This window comes from Cimex lectularius, unplaced genomic scaffold (genome assembly GCF_000648675.2).
Source record: "Cimex lectularius strain Harlan isolate CLEC.00 unplaced genomic scaffold, Clec_2.1 scaffold72, whole genome shotgun sequence".
Taxonomy (NCBI): Eukaryota; Metazoa; Arthropoda; class Insecta; order Hemiptera; family Cimicidae; genus Cimex; species Cimex lectularius.
The window spans coordinates 641,429-661,384 of NW_019392678.1; the positions used below are offsets into that span (position 1 = coordinate 641,429).

At 34.9% G+C, this 19,956-nt stretch overlaps 1 protein-coding gene across 2 annotated transcripts in view; it reads right to left on the reverse strand.

Moving 5' to 3' along the window:
* The window catches only part of LOC106667049 (zinc finger protein basonuclin-2), a 284,164-nt gene that overhangs the window by 230,389 nt on the left and 33,819 nt on the right, over window positions 1–19,956 (reverse strand). Inside the window, exon 1 of one of the 2 annotated variants that reach the window (XM_014394673.2) lies at window positions 5,016–5,219. The exons of the other annotated variant lie outside the window; for it this stretch is intronic. Coding sequence (XP_014250159.1) covers window positions 5,016–5,061 — 46 coding nt within the window. The 5' untranslated portion in view covers window positions 5,062–5,219. Of the gene's footprint in view, window positions 1–5,015; window positions 5,220–19,956 lie in introns of those variants that run through there. 2 annotated transcript variants of the gene reach the window in all.

A 19,956-nucleotide genomic window follows, 5' to 3' on the forward strand; every position in this document is an offset into this window, starting at 1 on the left:
TCAAAAATAATGCCACCAGATCTCGAAGATGTGCCGTGGAGGACTAGGGGACAGGCCGGCGTGGGTGGACGAACGGGGGTGGACATGCGCGCCGCCACCAGTTGTCCCATGTCACCGCCGCCCCCAACACCAATGCCGTCCTCATAACCCACTTCAAACCCGCCCCCAAACTCAATTCCGACACCCACGTGACTGGTAAATAGCCTCCCCTTCGGAGGACTGGGACCGTTCTGTTAGACCGAGGGAGAGGGTGAGGGATAAAAACCGATTTATCACTTTTACAAGGGGGGTGATCAACTGTGGTGAAAAAAGTTTAATGATGGGAAGTATAGTGATTTGACTGTAAACAAGAGTAGCAAATACGCTATAAATGTTTCTAATTTTACGATGGAAATCAAAATATTTCCCAAAAACGCTAACCATAATGAAAATTAACATTTTTGAAATAAGCATGATTAAATTTTTTTAAATGAATTAGTATAAATATCTTAACATTTGAAACTAAGCATACAAAAAAATATTGTACATTCATTTGCATTAGTGTGAAAAGTTGTAAAATTATAATGATACACTTTTCAAAGGTCATTATTGACTAACAATCCAATAAATTGACTTTTTTGTTCATTGTACTGTACAAAGAGTTGACCTATCTAAGACATTCTCTATGTATTAATTAGAAATCAGGCTGTGAGCTTTTGATGGACTCAAAATTACATAATTTTTGCCTGGTAGATCAGATAAATTTTTCAATTAAAATTCCAAAACAATAGATTTTCTGTGAAATCCGTTAATATCTTTTATTCGTATGAGAAACTATAAATCAATGGCCTTTTTTAGATTCATTGTAAAATTTGACAATAAACGGTTTAACAAGACTTGGAAAATCGTAATTTTTTCTAAACAACCTTCTAACCTCTAAGCAAAACGAAGCATTTTTGAACTACTACAGCTATTCTATTAAAAAACTAGACATTTAAAACAAGCATCAAGCACAATATAAAGGATTTTGGATTTAGAATTATATAAATTCCAATCCGCACATTCATGTACATATGTACACATGTACAGCTGAATTAGCACTTCTCGAAGTTCACCGGCAATTCCAGCTTTTATAATTTACAATCAATTGCCGGCAGGCTTCGAAAATCAACCATCTAGGGTGTTGGCAGTCCGGGGCAGACCGGATGCTGTCAACAGCTTGGTCAAGTCAGCACCCAACGGATGCATTCTTAGATTCAAACCCGTTCACACCATCATTCTTAAATACATACTCTCCTGTTTACATACCATTAATCCGATTAGGGTGGATTCGTCCATCACCCTCTACATATGTAAACTGACTTAATTGAGGTTCGATGGGGTGAATATCCCGCCATTGACTCTCTCACATTGTGCAAACGCTAATAAATACATTCACTCTCAATACACGCTAGGTCCACAAAACTATTAGTACTACGTACAACAAAACAACACTTTTTCCTCCAAAAATCGAAATAGGGAACCCACATATTCGCTGCCGTGCTCAAGCCCGATTCTCATATCGGGCGGCAGTCCTACATGCTATCTATATAGAACTAAGGAGTTTTACCCTTCAATTAGGTGGGAAACATTGAGCAACCTTTCTATACTTGCTAGGTGTGTCAACCTCGCATGGCCTATCCTTAAACATGGGAAGATGACCACCCTTTTAGGAGTCAGATCCTCCGAAAGCCACCTATCGACAGAGACACAATGCTCCTAATCCGTGAGAGCTCTTTGCTGACCCGATCCACCGACGCTGCCCCTTTTATTCCCGTTTTTTACTATAAATTCTATCATTTTTCGATTATACTTTAAATGGCATTATAAACTTGGACGTAAGTGACCAATCCAATTGTAAAACACTATGGCATGTAATATATGTTATTTTAAATTAAGAGCAAAGTTGAGTTTGACATTTAACCAAACAAAATAAAAAATGTTGATATAAGATAATAAGAAATTCTTGTGCTTTTGAGTGTTTGTTGTAGGGCCCGCTTAGCCTCGCCAGTCTGTACGCGAAACTCTATTTAAAAAATTATGACTGGGAAGATCAATTTTTTAAAATTTCAAATTTCTCCTTTTAGTAAGCAATTCTTTCCTACCTGGTTATCCCAGTCTGTTTATAAACAAACATTCGTGACTAAAAAGTTAATTGACAAATGACAATTTTGGAAAATTTAGGTAGCTAATTCTTGGTCATCGTATAGTAAACAATACGACCGACTAATGTTCACGTTGCCGTGGGAGTCGTAAAAAACTAGTTTGGACGACCGTGAAAGTCCCAGCCGAAGCTGCTGGAGTCGCTGGAGGAAATGAAACCCGAGGCTATTAAAAGCCTTCGGTTTGATTTATACCCCTATGTTTGCCACTTTCTGAGTGCGTTTTGGAATGGTCAAGTGGTAATTTTCCATTTCTTCTGTCTAACGACTGTAAAAATTACAGACTTTTCTTTCAGAGTATAAGGATTCTCTTTTTACTTTAACCTCACTTACTTAATGTCTCACCTTTGTTTTTCTTAACTTCAAGATTGTCTGATCAAAACGGTTTAAAAGATTGCAAGTTGGTGTACATTATAAATATTTTCTTCTATTTCTGAATATAAAAAATCCTAAATATACAAAACGAGGTTAATCTTTTGATTGAAGCAAACATATTTTACCTTAAAAGTTTTCAACGCTTCAGCCCCCAAAGTTGTTTGTTAAATCCACAAATAAACCAAGCCAAAAGGCTAGTAATAATAATAAGAAATACAAAAATTCACGTAACAACAGCTAGGATAGACGAATCAGAATGCTCACACGCGATCACACTGCTGGCCAGTGACTACTGTTAAATAATTAGTAGACCACCCTGAGATAAACTATAAAAAAGCTCTAAAGAACTTGATAAACTGTTGTGAATTCAATTTTTTTTTTAGTTTCTGGTCGTGTTTACATTTGTCAGCAATAGTTGAAGCCAATGATGAAATTTCAAATTTAAAACGATCAATCTAAACAAATATAAAATAAAAATGACAGAGAATAAGAAAACTCGAGACTGCTTACAAAAATAAGGTGACAAAATAGCTTTAGATTAGTACCATAATTTGCCCATTAGATTAAGAAGATAGGCCAAGTCATCACCTATCCCCATGCGATAGGAATTCCTGTCCCATAAATAACGTTCTAAAGAGATTACCTAACTACACGATAGATTGATAGTTTTTTAAGAAATCTCGTCGTTACAGTAATTTTCAATACGTGCAGGCTAGAATACAAATGAACACGAGACGGTTTAATAATGGTATAATCATTTTAAATTAATAGCCCTGAGAATGGAAACCGGATCAAAAAAAGAAGTGTCAAAGTGACGCATCTAAGACCTGGAGGACAAGCGCGAGACGTCTACAAATCTGCTGGATATCCCTTCTCAGGAAATTACTCCCGCTGAAAGGAAATGACTAACATCTGGCTGTTAAAAATTAACCTTACCAGGTAACGATGATTAGCCGTGACAAGTTATAGCTCGGATGATGGGCATTAGGTAATTCGAGACATTTTATTAACGGCGATTTGGCTAAACCCGTCCTTTTTATTACTGTGGTTAACTCCTCGCAAAATTGAGACACTTCAACAAAGCAGAGGTAAATTAATTAGTATAGCCTGCGCTTAACGCGGTAACTGGCCTTTTCAACAAACTAGCCGACGCGAGTTCTCTGTTTGCTTTCTTCCTCATCGGGTACCATTAAAAACCGCTAATCAACAGTCGAACAATGAGCCGAAACGGAAGTTCAAATGACATTGTTGTAAAGTAGAAGGAGTAATTATCGAGGCTTCTGTTCTAGATCTCGCCTCACCATCTTCACACATATTCTCAGACGGGGTTTCCCACGTTATTAATGCACCGCTAATAATAAAAAAATAACATGAAAAACTAACAAACATAACAGTACTCACAAAATTAATTATGAGCAAGAAAACTGCCTAAGCATCGATCAAACGAGAACAGTTCCGAATGTGAAGTATGTCGTGCAAATCTTCAATCCTATTTTCACATTATGAACTCTATGAACAGAACTGACATATTTTAATGCGAGAAGAATATGTTGTCAGCCCATTTTTTCTATGGCGACATATTGAATGATAACGTGATAATTAACCTCGTAAGGTGGAAAGCAGAATGTTTTCTAGTCAGTTTTAGTTTCTATTTGGATGATATCTCAACACAACATGCCATAAAATAATAATGATTAAAGGTAAAAAAAACCGGTTAATATTATCCTTGTGACAAAACTAACTGAAACTATTCCCAAGGGGTGAAATCTCCCGCATAATTTTCTATGGATATGTTGTACGTCACGAGATTTTTCATTTGTCAGCATTCCTTTAGCACTAAACACATCTAAGACAATTGAATTTGAATAAGTAAAGCTCTGATCGATCGAGGATACATTTTCCTGTTTTGAAAACAGTTCTTTGTTTTATAAACACGAAAAAAAAAATATTTCCATTCAAAATCAAATCAATCCTTACGTTTTTTTTAACAAGTGCCACACTCAGATGTAAACCGATTAAAACATATAATCTCATTATTGTCTAGATATTATCAACTGTGCGGTTGACCGATAACTCGTCATTATCGGCTAACGACTAACGTCATAATCTAATTTAATTGATTTATTATAAAATCAAGCGTGTATTTTCCTATTTAAAGGACTTGCTTATATCCTTAGGATTTGAACAGTATGGATGTTAGAGAAAGACTAGAATTAATTGTACATAATATCTACTTATGTACAAATTTACTCATAAAAAAAACTACATTCAGCAAAAGTATGAGCAAAAGAGCGGCAAAATGTTTTGAGATCAAGAGGGAGGTTACAGTGTATAGCAATTGAACCAAATAACACGTGGGGGCGGACGTTGTGATATACTTCCACAGGAATTGAAAATAAAACGATAATAATACATACATCTTTTAATTTTTAATTGACAAAATAAAAACTATTGACTCACCTATTCCCATGTCCTGCTCAAATACATCCGTATCCTTTGCCACCATTCAACGGAAACGGTCACTGACAACGATGAAACCGGCGGGGTAAATGCACAGATAGACGGGACTTCGCGTAAAACAATTGTCTCCAATAAGAGAATGGATGGTTGGAAGGACGGAAGTTCACAGTAGGAGTGTTGTTGGTTGACTGTCACTAGACGGGGAGCCGAGTCCCCTACCACTGAACTCCCCTCCACAAGATCAGTGACATACACGCACCGTTCCTGGCTCCTCACTTGGACTGGAAATAGATCACACATGGACAAGAAAAACTATCACGCAATCAGCATCACGGTTCAATCTATGGCCGGGAAATGGGGAAGAAATTTCTTCATCCGGAGGCCGGGAGGACCAAGGGGAACCTGAGGACACACAGCACCATCCGACAAAGCACAGTTACCTGGTTTCGACCCCGAAATCATGATTCCTGCGGTTACCTCAGGGTGGACCTCTAGACCATAAAAATGTGCGATTTTTATCTACCTTATTAACCTGTCTTATATAACAAAAATTGAAGGATTATTTTTTAAAAACCCACTGCGATAAGAAAAACAACTTTCAGGTCGTTATAGCTACCGAAAGGCATTTTCTACTGATTCTTCTTAATTTAATTGTCCTTTTTCGTTTAATTCATGGCCATAAGAAATTTAAGTGTTACAAACACATTCTTTCACATATTAATATTAGCTCAATAAATCTATGTATTATATAACCAATCGGCTCATAAATCTCATTCTTTCACATACTCACATATTCACATAATTTACAAAATCCTACACCAACTCACCAACGTTACTCAGGCACATTCTCATTCACCAACTCTCGCCGTATCAATTGCATATCTTCAATACCTCTCATCTTTATAATCAATCTCAATCGCCTAATTGTTTAAACAATCAATCGTAACGTTAAATTAATGACTGATTACCAAAAGACAATACAGGTAACTCTATTGACGACAATCACATTATATATTATATGAATCCTTAAAACATCATCTCATAAACTCCGCAGTCAATAAAATGCACTCAATAACCGTCATTCAAACGCAGAATCAAAACTCCCTCAAGCAGCCAAACTCACCCAACTACTATCATTCACATTCAGTCGACCCTTGTTACTCAGGCACATTCTCATTCACCAACAAGCTAACTCCCGCTCAATAAATTACATGCATTCAATACCTCTCATCTATATAATCTCTCAATCGTCCAATTGTTTAAACAATCAATCATTGGCTGGGAACCAAAAGACATACAGGTAACTCTATTGACAACAGTCACATTATACATTATTTCAATTAATTATTCTTTTTATGTAAGGTCTTGGTAGAGTTAAAAAGTCAGTGGCACGAGCGGGATTCGAACTCTCGACAATAAACAGTTCCCCGTGGTCACTTCATAAGTCGCTGACAATCCAATCCTTATTACACGACATTTGAAAATGGCAAAAAGAGGGAAAATTCGAACGGTTGAAGATTGAGATGAAGAGTTGGTGTCCGAGAGAATCGAAGTCTCGATAACTCAAGCAGCAGCATATTGAGTCGAAGGTCGTGGGTTCGAATCCCACTCGTGACACTGACTTTCTCTATCTCAACCAAGACCTTACATAAAAAGAATAATTAATTGAAATAAATAACTTGGTCAATTTACCACTAAAACGTAAATGGATTATACATTGTATTATTAATGGATCCTTAAAACATTATCTCCCAAACTCACGCAGTCAATAAAATTCAGTCAATAATATCATTCAAACGCAGAATCAAAACTCCCTCAATAAGCGAACCTCACTAAATAAAAGTCATTCACACAATCAGAGGATCTTTAATCAATCACGCTCATATTCACAGATTCACCTAATTCCTTTTTACAATTGCTCACTAATATTTTCACAGGAAATAATGAATAACGAGGCTTTAAATCATTGTATAATCGCATAGTCAACGACATTGACTCAATCATTTATAAACACTTTCCCAAAGTTTTCATTCACATATATTCAGCACGCACTCATTGATCGATATAATTCGCCAGAACACTCTGTGGTATACATTCACTTTGTCCAATATATGTCATACTATAAATTTACCGAACATTTACGCATTCACTTACAGAATACTTAATCTTTACCATGATACACACACTCTCTCATTCACTTAACTTATACCTTCGTGTGTAATTTGGACATTACCAATATTTTGATCTGCCTATCCTCACCGGTTTGGTCTGTCATACTCGTACACATTTCGTCATCTTTAGTCCTGAGACTGGGAAATAAGTAGGATAAGGCAAAAAAACAAAACACTCCACTGAAGATGGCTTAATGCCGAAACGGGGTCACATTAAAATGTGGTCTGTAAATACTAACTCACCGACACTTTCACATGTGAATTCATTCACCAAATCACGTGCTGGTTAACTCACAAATCAATCTTCTTTATTCCATTACTCGTTCCTTCTACACATAATCACTCCTTTTTCATTCATTAAATTCTTCGATTTATACAAGCAGAATTGAGGCCAAGTTAGTCATCCTGTTTTAACCTTAAAATTAAACTGTAGTTGGATAACGTGCAATGTCATGGACATCAAATAATACGATCTACCTAAAAACACTTTGGGTTGAAATAGCGTAAAAATTACATTATAAAAAGTTCTTAAGAAACGATGGATTTCTGCGATAATTCCAGAAGAAATGATGCCAACTTTTATTCTTCTATGTCGCCCTCTAAATATTGTTTTGATTTTTCGGATTTAATCCATTTTTTTTAACATGTACATTTAAAGATTTAATTGATCGTCTGTCCATTGCAGAATGCTTCCTCTGGCAATGGCATTCTTTTCAATTAAAAATCATAAGCCTCGGATGATCGGCTAAACGAACAAAACGTTTACAGGGCAGTTTTAAGAAAAATGTAATGCTATTTATCTCACTGATGGGAAACAGATTTTTAAATCAATCCAAGCTTGTCAGTATCAAATCCAACTACTAATTATTCCTCATGTGTTTCAGGGTTTTGATGTTTAAAATTAATTAATCTTTATGTAAGGCATTGGGTGAAATGAAAACGCTAGTGCCACTAGCGGTATTCGAACCCACGACCTTCGGCTCAATACGCCCCTGCTCTACCACTTGAGCTAACGTGACTTCGATCCGCTCGGACACCAATTCCCCATCTGTATTGAGCCGAAGGTCCTGGGTTCGAATCCCGCTCGTGACACTAACTTTTTCCAATTCAATCAACAATTTACATAAAGATTAATTAATTGAAAGAAGTTATTTGGTCAATCGGTCCACGAAATATAATGGATTCAAAATTAATGATAATCTATGACTATCTGACGACTTTCATTAGTTTTAATATGGGTAATTGTAAACGTGTGTTAGATTGTTACTAGTAAAATGAAATAACAAAAACATATTTATTTTAAATTTTTTTTAAAAATATTTGCTAACTTTGTAAATTTACAATTAAAAATTATTATGACTAGTTTTAATATCCTAATGAAGAGGAGACCTCTATGACAGAACTGAAGGTTTTCTTATAAATTGACCTTGTATGATTTCATTATTCAAAAAGTAAAGACACTTCAATTAAAGATGAATTTTTCATGATGAGGGGCTGATGGAAATAATGTAGAATCTTTTAAGTTTTAATTGTTTCTCATTTTTGACATCGTGTAAGGGAATGATTCTCATTTCGCAGGGTACGAGTTGAACTGGTAATCGACACACTTGTCTCTTACGAAAGGTGCTGACATGAGTAAAATGGCCGTTTAACTCACAAACGACGTTCTTGTTAATTTAATGGATTTCGTGTTAGATCGAGGAATTAAGGTCAATGTCATCCGGCTTTGATGGCTAGGTGAGGCCAACTACGTCGACATTTCATCACAGTGCTTATATCCCTTTTTCTGTACAAGCTAACGATATTTTTAAATCTACTTCCTTGCCAATAAGTGATTTTCTCGCAGAGGCCTGGTCATACGTGTCCTGTCACTGTCGAGTCCTCCTATCTTCAATAATTCATGTTCGAGAATCTCGAAAACAAAGTAAAACTGTCACGTAGAATGATTGACGCTGGTGGCAAGCCTAAACAAATTCCACCGATTCCAAGAATATGCAATTGCCCGTTTGTTTACCACAAACATCCTGGGAGTTGGGAATTATAAACACAGGGCCCCGGCTATCTCGCCGGCCCGATCGGCTTGTCTCTCGTCCCCCTCGTCGGCACACTCCGCCTTTGATTGCTGGCCAAATGCTCAGATGAAACTGTAATTTACTGGAAGAATTGTTTAAATCCTTCGAAACGTTCCACTTACTTCGACACAAAATACCATTTACAAGATTGTTTATTTGTCTACCTTCTCCTTTATTGACTTTATAACGTCTTAAAACTGCAAATGCAAGCTGCACTGTTCAATAGCTGAAATTTGAGTGACAAAATAGACGCAATTTTTGTGGCATTTCATACTATTTCTCGCCTTCTTGCGGTCTATCACTGGTGCTACTTCTACCACCCTTTTTCTGTAATTATATCTCATAGCCATTCGTATGTTTGTCCTAATTCATTCAACTGGTCTAAATAACTGGTCTATATGTTTCTCGGTTAGCACTTCTCTCTAACTTCCACTCTTCAACCGGGATCACTCTCTCTCTCTCTCTCCCTCGATCACTCTCTAAGCTTTCTTTGAAGAAAAAATCAATCAGCCAACAATAATTCAAGTATAATTTTCCATATGTTATCAAACAAATTAAAAAATAATAGAAGACTTGTGGATTTTGGTTTCATTGTAATCGGAGATCCCATATCCGTTACCACCCCTTGAAATCCAATTTATTTTTGAATATACTAAATATAAATTGTAAGTGTAGGATATTCAGCTCGGACACTCACTCACTCAGTCTCTCTCTCTCACTCAGTCTCTCTCTCTCACACACTCTCTCTCTCTCCCCTCTCTCTCACTCTCTCTCACTCTCTCTCCCTCTCTCTCTCTCTCACTCTCACTCTCTCTCGAAATCTTATCAAAACCTCATTTGTTTAGCCTACTCTTTCTTTGTGTTTACTTCTCTCTCTCTCTCTCTCTCTCTCTCTCTCTCTCTCTCAATCTTATCAAAACCTCATTTGTTTAGCCTAGTCTTTCTTTGTGTTTACTTCTCGCTCTCTCTCTCTTTCACTTTTTCTCCTTTTCCCCTCTCTCTCTTCCTTCCTTTTTCTTTCCCTCTTTCTCTCTTATTACCGAACATTATGTGACTAAATAAATCAAAATCATATCAAATAAAAATACATGCACGCCCTTTCTTTCTAAACAGAACGTTTATCTCAGTCTGTCCCCCTCTCTTTCTCTCTCTCCCTCTCTCTTTCTTTCTCTCTCTCTCTCTCCGTCCTTTTTTATCTGTTTAAAAAATATAATGAAAGGCAAGACTGTTTTGTACAGTTTTCCGAATTTACATTCTTCTTTAGATTTTGCATCAGTCTTTGAAAAGCTCAAAGTGTTCTTGGATGTTGGAATTCGGGTTAGAACAGAAAATTTTGGTGTATCCGAACTTTTCTTTACCTAAACTCTCTGACAGTAATATATATATATANCTCGGGGCGGGGTTGAACCCACTCCATTCGCGCTAATAACTTACTTTTACTCTCCAGACGTCACACACTCACCCCAGAGTACTCGATATTCCTCGGGGCGGTCTGACAGTAATAAAACCAAATTACTTAAAATCAATATTAAAATTGCACTAAAGATGCATATTTCAAGCATATTCGTGAGAACAAAAAAAAAAGTAAAAATAGTAAACAATAAAAAATCGATTGGCTTGTATGGATCTATGTATTTTTATATTTGTTTCTCATTTTTCTTTAAATATCTATCTAGCCCTTATCTAGGATGTTGCCTATTTTTTTACATACTCTCTTGCTTCCTCCCTGCCTATTTAACTCATAAAATCATCTGGACTAGCCCTATTTACTTTGATTAGGTTTCGTGGTCCGATTGACCAATTAAATTTCTTTTCAATTAATTAATCTTCAAGTAAGGTATTGGTCGAGATAAAAAAGTTAGTGCCTCGAGCGGGATTCGAACCCTCGACGAAATACGCCGCTGCTCTACCACTTGAGATCGCGACTTCGATCCGCTCGGACACCAACTTCCCACCTCAACCTTGTTGAATTTTTCCATCCTTTCTGCCATTTTGTAAATGTCGTGTAATCTATTTGATTCTCGGAGACAAATGAAATGGCGACGGGGAGCTTTTGTGAAGTATACTTCATTTTCCTTTTTAAATCGACTAGGTTTCGTGGTCTGATTGACGAATTAAATTCTTTTCAATTAATTAATTTTTAAAATTATTTATTTTTTTAGCTACCTCAATCTTATGATCTTTATTTTTGTTTCTCGTTAACCCAATCTCCGTGAGCCCTCTTTCACTCTGATCTTTGTTATAATATTTATGCGATATTTTATACTTTATTAAACAATCTCTCTGAACCCAGGGAAAAATCTGGCGCTATAGAATGGTAGAAATTTTACAACAGCAGTCGTCCAGAGAAGGAAAAAACTTTCCCCAGGCAAGACTAAGCTACTTCAGAGCCGCGTATAAATTGCTTTATTAAAGGGAAAAATCATTTCCGTTCTCACTTTTTGGATGCTAATGAATTTTAGGGCAGGTGTGTGTTTTTCTGATTGTTCTGGCGTTTCAGGTAAACCTCCCTTTCTTCCTTCACACGGAAAGCAACCGTCCACTTTGGATTCATTAGAGACAGTTCTTTTTTCTTTTTCTAATGCCCTCATGATGATAGTTAACTTTCGATTTGCAGGTGCATTTAGCTTAGCCGTGCAAGGCGCGTGCCACTGTCAGCCGGTTAATAAAGGCGTTTATAGTTGTTATTCTCCTCTAGAAATGGAAACTTTTTAAACACCCAAAGAATTATTCATAAAGGTTGTTCATCTTTCAAATTAATTTTCTCTTATTAGAGCACAATATGGTCGCTTACTGAGAGAAAAACTAATAATAATAAAATTGTTATTAAAGAAATTAACTTAGGATTTTAGAAGCAAAAAGTAACGTGTACTAAATTTTATTACATAAGTTTATGCAAAGTAATCAAATAGAAACCAGTGCCATCGATAATGCTTACATATTATTAATGCATAAAGGATCTTGTCTTGCAAAAAGAAACGAACTTAAATTCATAAGGTAGAGAAGACCTAGATTAAATAACTTTTTATCTTGCATAAGCCTCACTGAGGGTGTGGACGATTGCCTCTTTGATCATTGCTATGACTAGCTGTTAGAACATTCCAAATCACTTCGTACGAAAGAAAAAATATTATGAAAAATTATTCCATTTATGTTTTAGTGGTCAATTGACCAAGTTACTTCTTTTAAATAATTATTCTTTTTATGTAAGGTCTTAGTTGAGATAAAAAAGTCAGTGTCACGAGCGGGATTCGAACCCACGACCTTCGGCTAAATACGCAGCTGCTCTACAGCTTGAGATATCGTGACTTCGATCCTCTCGGACACCATCTCGACATCTCTACCTATAACCGTTCGAATTTTCCCTCTTTGCCATTTTCAAATGTCGTGTAATCAGGATTCGATTCTCAGCGACTTATGAAGTGGCCAAGGCTTACATAAAAATGTTGCTTACATAAAAGAATAATTATGAAAAATGTTGCGTTTTGTCATAAGTGAAATATTGAACTGATAAAACCATACATTCACCTGTTAATTTGTAATATTAATGTTGTTAACCCTGAAAGACAGTGTCACAGGTCGAAGTGGGTTGACAGTAAACGATAAACGAATCTCAAGGCTTATCTTGACGATTTTTTGGTATTATAAGCTGTTATGGGTATGAAATTTAAAACAAAGGAAGAAAAAACAATGGGATTGTAAATATTTCTCTTTCGATTTGTAAGAATACTTGTACGAGTATAGCTGATGTAAGGTTCCTCCTAGTATGAGTTTTATGGTTATTTTTCTACTTAAATTGTTGTAGTTTTGTTGACTTGTCGTTTGTTTACGTTTGGAAGTTTAGAGGGATCATAATTTCATATTTTGAGAATTGCATTTCCGAATTACTGGAATTAATGTAAATAGGTTTATTTGTTTAAATGTAGAATATTTAGTTTTGGTGGTTGTGTGATTTTTTTTGTGTTTCGTTTGAGAAGGGTTTTTAAAAAGGCTGTGCTATGGATTTGCCCAAGAAGTAAATTTCTAACCGAAATATTTATCATTTTTCCCGTCCAAAAACAGTTCTATGCCTTTTTCATTGAGAATAATTTTTAAAAAAATATTACAAAGTGGTGTGGTTATCAAGTCATCCAAAGGGTAGTTGGACGTTAAGCCTTCTTGTACGAGAAGAATTTGTACTGTGATAACACGAAAACATTGATTTTGTTGAACAACAGTATATATTTTTTTTATTTTCACACATATATATATATATATATATATATATATATATATATACACATTTTCAATGTAAGTACCTCACAGGGTTCATATGTGTAAAGTATATTTTTAAATTTTGGATTCGAAGGGACATACACCGTTTTCGTACTTTAACTTTCGTATTGTTTAAAAGTGTCATCCTTTAATAAAATCTTTGTAGATGTATAAAAAGACCGAAGTGGTTGAAGTTAATTGTGTTAGTTTACTGTGTACAAAATCGTAATGATATCGGCCAAAATAGGCAGTATTTCGATCATTAAGGCAAAAAATGTTTTTTTTCCACTGTTTTTTAAGGTAATCCCAAGATTTGTAGATTAAAATAGAATTTTTGCTCTAGTTGCACAGGTGGTTCGCGAATCCGCTCGGAAAACCGGGAAAGCCGGCGAGTTGTTTTCTCTGAAAACCGCGGAAGCAACAGGTTGAAACGGGAACCTTTTTAAGCCTTGCAGTTTTCACGATTTATTGTTCATGCGTAATTAAAACTGAAATTAATTATTTGGTGAAGTGATTTGGAACTTTGTAACAGCTCGGTCACACCGATGAACAAAGAGGCAATCGTCCACACACTCCAGTGAGATTCATACAAGATAAAAAATTATTTAAACTAGGTCTTCCCTACATTGTCAATTCAAGTTCGTTTGTTTTTGAAAGAAAAATTCCTGTATGCATTAATAACATGTAAGTATTGTAGATGGTTCTGGTTTCTATTTGATGGCGTTGCTTAAACTTATGTAATAAAATTTAGTATGCGTTACTTTTTGCTATAAAATCAAAATTTTTATCTCAGTAAGTAGCTGCTACTTCTGGTGTGCCTCAAGGCTCCCATCTAGGACCATGTTTATTTCTTTGTTTATAAATTAAATTTACTATTCCTTAACAGACTGCAGTTTTCCGCTATGCGCCGACTTTTTCAAATCTCTACATGCTTATTAAAAGTCAGAAATAAAGACGTAATATCAGGATACACTCTAAATATACATAAAAGTTTCTGGTATTTTATAGTGTTCTGCAATCTAGCATGACATTCACTGATCTCTTCATCAATTTGCAAGAAAGATTTTTCAAAACCTAGGATTTTTGTTCAGAAGTTACATATCTTTTTCGAACAGCAACTCAATAATTATTCTAAACTGCTCCTAGGTCCGCCAAATTTTAGAATATAGTTAAATTGTCTTGATTCAATAGCCTGTTCTCCCTATAACCTATCTCACATCCATGGATTATAAAATATAGAGAAATACTCATATGATTGGTCAGAAATTGGATTTTCCTTACGATAATATTCCTTGCGGATTTCTCTATGTTGCCTTACAACGGCAAATTTGTTATAGAAGGTAAGTAAGTACCTAACTAACTTAATTTCTATTTTGTAAATAATAAAATCGGTTCTTATTATTCATTTGGACAGATCTCTGTAAATGTATCTAGTTTCAACTCAGCAATTCCAAATTTGTTCAACACCCGTTTTACCAAAAACAAATTATATATACATTTTTATTCTTTCTTTGAATAATTATGGACATTTAATAAATGACTTATCTGATATTTTATATTGTTTATTTTCATCCATCATATATCGTGGTCCGATTAACCAAATAACTTCTTTCAGTTAATTAATCTTTTTATGTAAGGTCTTGGTTGAGATAAAAAAGTCAGTGTCACGAGCGGGATTCGAACCCACGACCTTCGGCTCAATGCCACTATAGCTATCCTGACTTCGATCCACTCGGACACCAACTCCCTATCCACAACCTATTGAAGTCACGTGGTTGGGGCAGCGGCGTATTGAGCCGAAGATCGTGGGTTCGAATCCGGCTCGTGACACTAAATTTTTCATTTCAACCAATATCTTACATAAAAAGATTAATTAATTGTTTTTTTGTTTTTTTAACTTTGGTTTGACATTACAAGCAAGTTATGATATTATAATCTAACCCAGTTTTATTATGTAAAAAGTGCTTGCTGACTGTTTCTATTAATAGTCTTAAAATCACTTATGATTTATTAGGGGAAAGTAGACCTATTTAAAAACAAACACAATGCTTCTGCAATTTGAAAACTATAAATATTTTTACAAAATTCTGGTTACTTAAGTTATCTCAACTGTTCTGTCTTTTGCTTTCAGATTTCATATAGATTTCTCAACCGTTGAACCTTTACAAAATTCTTTTGGTTCTAATTTTTTCACTGCACTGTACTACTTTCGACCAGTCCTTCTTATTATTATTAGTTTTTAATAATCGCTGACTATAATTTGAATCGGATAATTTTATATACAGAATAACTCAAAGTGAAACTCCAGTCAGTTTATTAACTTTCATACCTTTCCGATTGGGTGACAGGGACCGGACTCGGCTCTCACAAAGCAATTTTAATGATATTCCTTGAAAGGTTGTAGATGGTCGGAGATAGTTGACATCCCCTTGTGTCGCCTGTCAGAGAGTACGAGATGCCCTGATATAGCTTACCTGGGCCGTGGTCGGGGGAAAAAACAGTCACAAGTTAATCTCGGCGGGGTTGACTTTATGACAGCGAAGGTGTGTCACAGGGGCCGAGGCAGTTTAATAAGCTATAAAGGTAGCGGGAAGGAAACAAAAACATGTGTCAGACCGGGGGACTGACAACCTGTCCTCATGCAAATAGGCGACTCTATACCTGGAATGACTCAAATTAATGTTATCCCCTACTGGATTTAGCCTTAGAACAATTGCTTATTGATTCCGAGATATACTTATGGAAATCAATTTATATTTAGTTGAAATATCCCATGGCAGAACAAAACATAATCATTAGCATCATTCTTTGGAAGATATTGAATCCACAATGGCAACATTGCCAAAAGCATGCAATTCTTTAATTCCAGTAATTGTTAAAATGCCATTATAGACGTGTGAAAACTTTGAATAATAGAAAGTTAAATATAGCTTTATTAACTTGATACCATTTATTAATATTTCTTTGTTACGAGTTACTTGAACTTGTGTTGCTAAGTGTACTTCTTCCACATCTATGCGCCTTTTTCAAAATCCATTTAATCAATTCGAATAAAATTTAATATGCATGTTTGTCAATGTACGGCGAACGGTTGTAGCTAATACAACTTTCTTTAAGTAAGTAGTTTTAATTTGAAAATAATTTTAAATAAAATAGTAGATTTTTTCTAACTTGTTTACAATTTTATCCTCTAAAAACTATACTATTTTTGCAATTCCTTAACCATAGCTACTGTAAAACATCTACTTAATGATTCTGTTTTTTTTTCAAAATTGGTTGATAACGATTAGAGAAAGGTGAAATTTCTTGCGTGAAAACATGGTTTTTTGGGATAGGCAAAAATTTTAAATTTTCATTTGCGAGCCGGAAAAAATTCTATTTGGAAACTCTAAAAACACTGACTTGAAGTGAATAAAGATGTATAAATTCTTAATCAACTGCCTGCAGACAAAAAAAAACAAAAAACGAGAACCAAACCTAAAAGGAATTTGGAGGAAGCCTGAGAAAAGCTGAACACCAGTAGGGGGGGGGGGCTTTAAAACACGAATAAACAATAAATAAAACAAATCGGTCTTATTTAATTTAATTTATTTCATTTTTTGTAATAGCCCTAAGAAAAAATTAAAAATAATTCATTGAAAAAATATTTTGAAGAGAAAAGCTTATGTTTTGTTAACACCATTAGAAGCAGAACTTTTTGACCTTGTCTGCCCTTAAGACCAAAGTAAATCACGATTGAGTTAATACATAATAATTGAAGAAAATGTGTTTTTGTTACTTTGTATTTAACAAATTAAGGTTTTTAGTTGAGATAAAAAAGTTAGTGTCACGAGCGGGATTCGAACCTACGACTTTCTTCTTGGTACGCCGCTACTCTACCCCTTGAGCTATCGTGAATTCGATCCACTCGAGCACTAACTTCCCAGCTCAACCCACCTTTTGAATTTTCCCTCCTTTTTGCCATTTTTCAAATGTGTAATCTGTCAAGCGGACCACGAAAAATAGTGAATTTTTTGTATTTAACTACAAGTGTTAAACATGACCACCATAAATTCGACAAACCAAACTAGCGAGGATAGACGAAGTAGGATGATTGGACCTCCCAGTCTTAGAAGAACATCATAAAAGGAGTAATAATTGCTTGACTTTTCGATTGAAGTAATAAATGATTGCTTATAGTAATAATCTATTAATATCTTAAATATCTAGAATTTTAGATACAAGATATATACAATGGGTTCATGGTATAATTTACTTTTATGTCATATTACGAACCCGACACCCATGAAATGTAATTTATTAATGAAATAAATAATTAATTTTTTGTTGTAACGTCAACGACTTATTTCCGCATTCGTTTCGCTCTTCAGGATCGTTAAGAGACCCCTGGCAAAGTAAAAGGTCCGAAGTAGGAAGCGCTGCACGGTCCGTGCCACGCTTTCATCTACCATTGTGGCCAGGAGGCCGTGACAACATCGAACAATTAAACAGCTTACATTAAAAATGGTGGGATCGTTAACCGTGGGTCCAGAGTTGAATAGACCTTAGAACGAGAGGCTATCTACATCAGGACATCGTGCACTTCCTAGCCGAAAGGGCCTCGAGGCGTTACACAAGTCCTGGGCGACCGTCGTGGGGAGACACGTTCCAGGACTTGTTTCCCCTCGGTTACGCACTTTTAACAGAGTTATGTTTAACAGCGAACTGTTATTTACTTTAAGATTTTAATGCGCAAAAAAAAAATTAAAAAAGGTCAACACCTTTTTCCTTAAGCACATAGAAAAATCACTCATAGCTTAGAAACATATTCAAACATACTACGAAGATTTGAAGATTCTTAAAGAACTGAAGAGCAATGTTCTAATTTTGTTTTTAACTAACTGAAAACTAATTAAAACGACGAACCGAGTTAGCTAGGACAGTTTGTAGTTTGGTCGTTTCCAATTTTAGCCTTGCTATCTTTTATGATGAAGGTAGTTGTAATATACAATAAAAAGCAAAAAAACAAAAAGCTATTTTTATGTTTTGACCTATCAAACATTGTAAGGACTCAAGTTTGAATGTAGATCAATGACGTGGTGAAATGAAAGAATTTATAATACGTTTGCCTTTTGCCAAGCTTTCAACGTACCAACTTCGCCTTCCTTAAGTCACTATCACTGCTAAACAACATTTTTTATTATTGTTGTTTACAATGTTACACATACTCCAACAAAAATCACCAAATGCCATTTTATCAAACTAATGATAACGCCTGTGAAAAATCTGGAGTAAACTTCGTAAACAAAGACCTTCATTCTATAAAAGTAGTTTTTTTTATAAACGGTCTATTACAAAACACTTTCGAACTTTAACTATTTTAAAAATCGATAAGTCAACCGAAACAATACTACAATAATAAGTTACATGATAACCAAGAGGATAATCCATGGCATGGTTTATCTTAGTAAAATACATAGTTACAAACTTAATAATATATTGTTATAAATATACCAAAAATAACAAAATAACATTCTTAGCACAAAATTCACAAATAAATAAACTTTTTTTATTCCTACTGTATTCCAAATGTTAACATTTTTTATGGAAATTGAAGATACCACCATAATCTCACTCACGTTATCGATATACGTTTTCAAATTTCATTAATTCATGAGTTCATCACATGAATATTTAGAAATGAGAATTCATGGTATAAAGTAGTTTAACAGGTTTGGTCCGAAGACGCTCCCCTGGGGAACATCAGCTGGTGTTCTTAAAAGTTCAAACTATTCTCTAGCTTTATTCAGAATAGTCTGACTGAGAGGTAGAAAAGAAGTTGTAGGTACTGAATTAGCAGGATTTTTTTCGTTTATTTATGCTGCCCTACTTTAACAAAGGATTCAGATAGGTCCAAAAACACGGAGGACCAGATATAAAGATAAAAGTTCTATGGATTTAATCTATCTAGCTGTGATATGTTATAAATCATGTTATAATATGTTATAAATTTATGGTTTGGTATGAGGCTCTTTTTTTTCTATGAGAGGCTTTAATCTTTTGAGCAATTATTTCTTGAAGAGTTCTATATCACTGAAAGAAGCGATATTGATCTTTTTGACGAAGTTTTCAGTCGTTGGTTTGGCTATGATTGTAATTTCGGCCACCTTCCAGATTCCAGAAAAAAAGTTTTAACCTTATTACCGTAATAAATGAATGTATTTGTTTTGCCATTCCCTTTTTGGGTAATATTTAACGTAGAAATAATATAAACAGATTTTTTAACTTTTAGTGTTTTACATTGTTCAATAATTATTAATATTACGATAAGTGATATGTCTGTACTATGACGTATTATTTATTATTAATTTACTCTCGTTCAAGCTTTATGATACTTTTTAAAAATTTCACCTCCTTCAAATCAAAGCCACTAAAGATTAAAGTTAAAAATATTTTTATACTGGT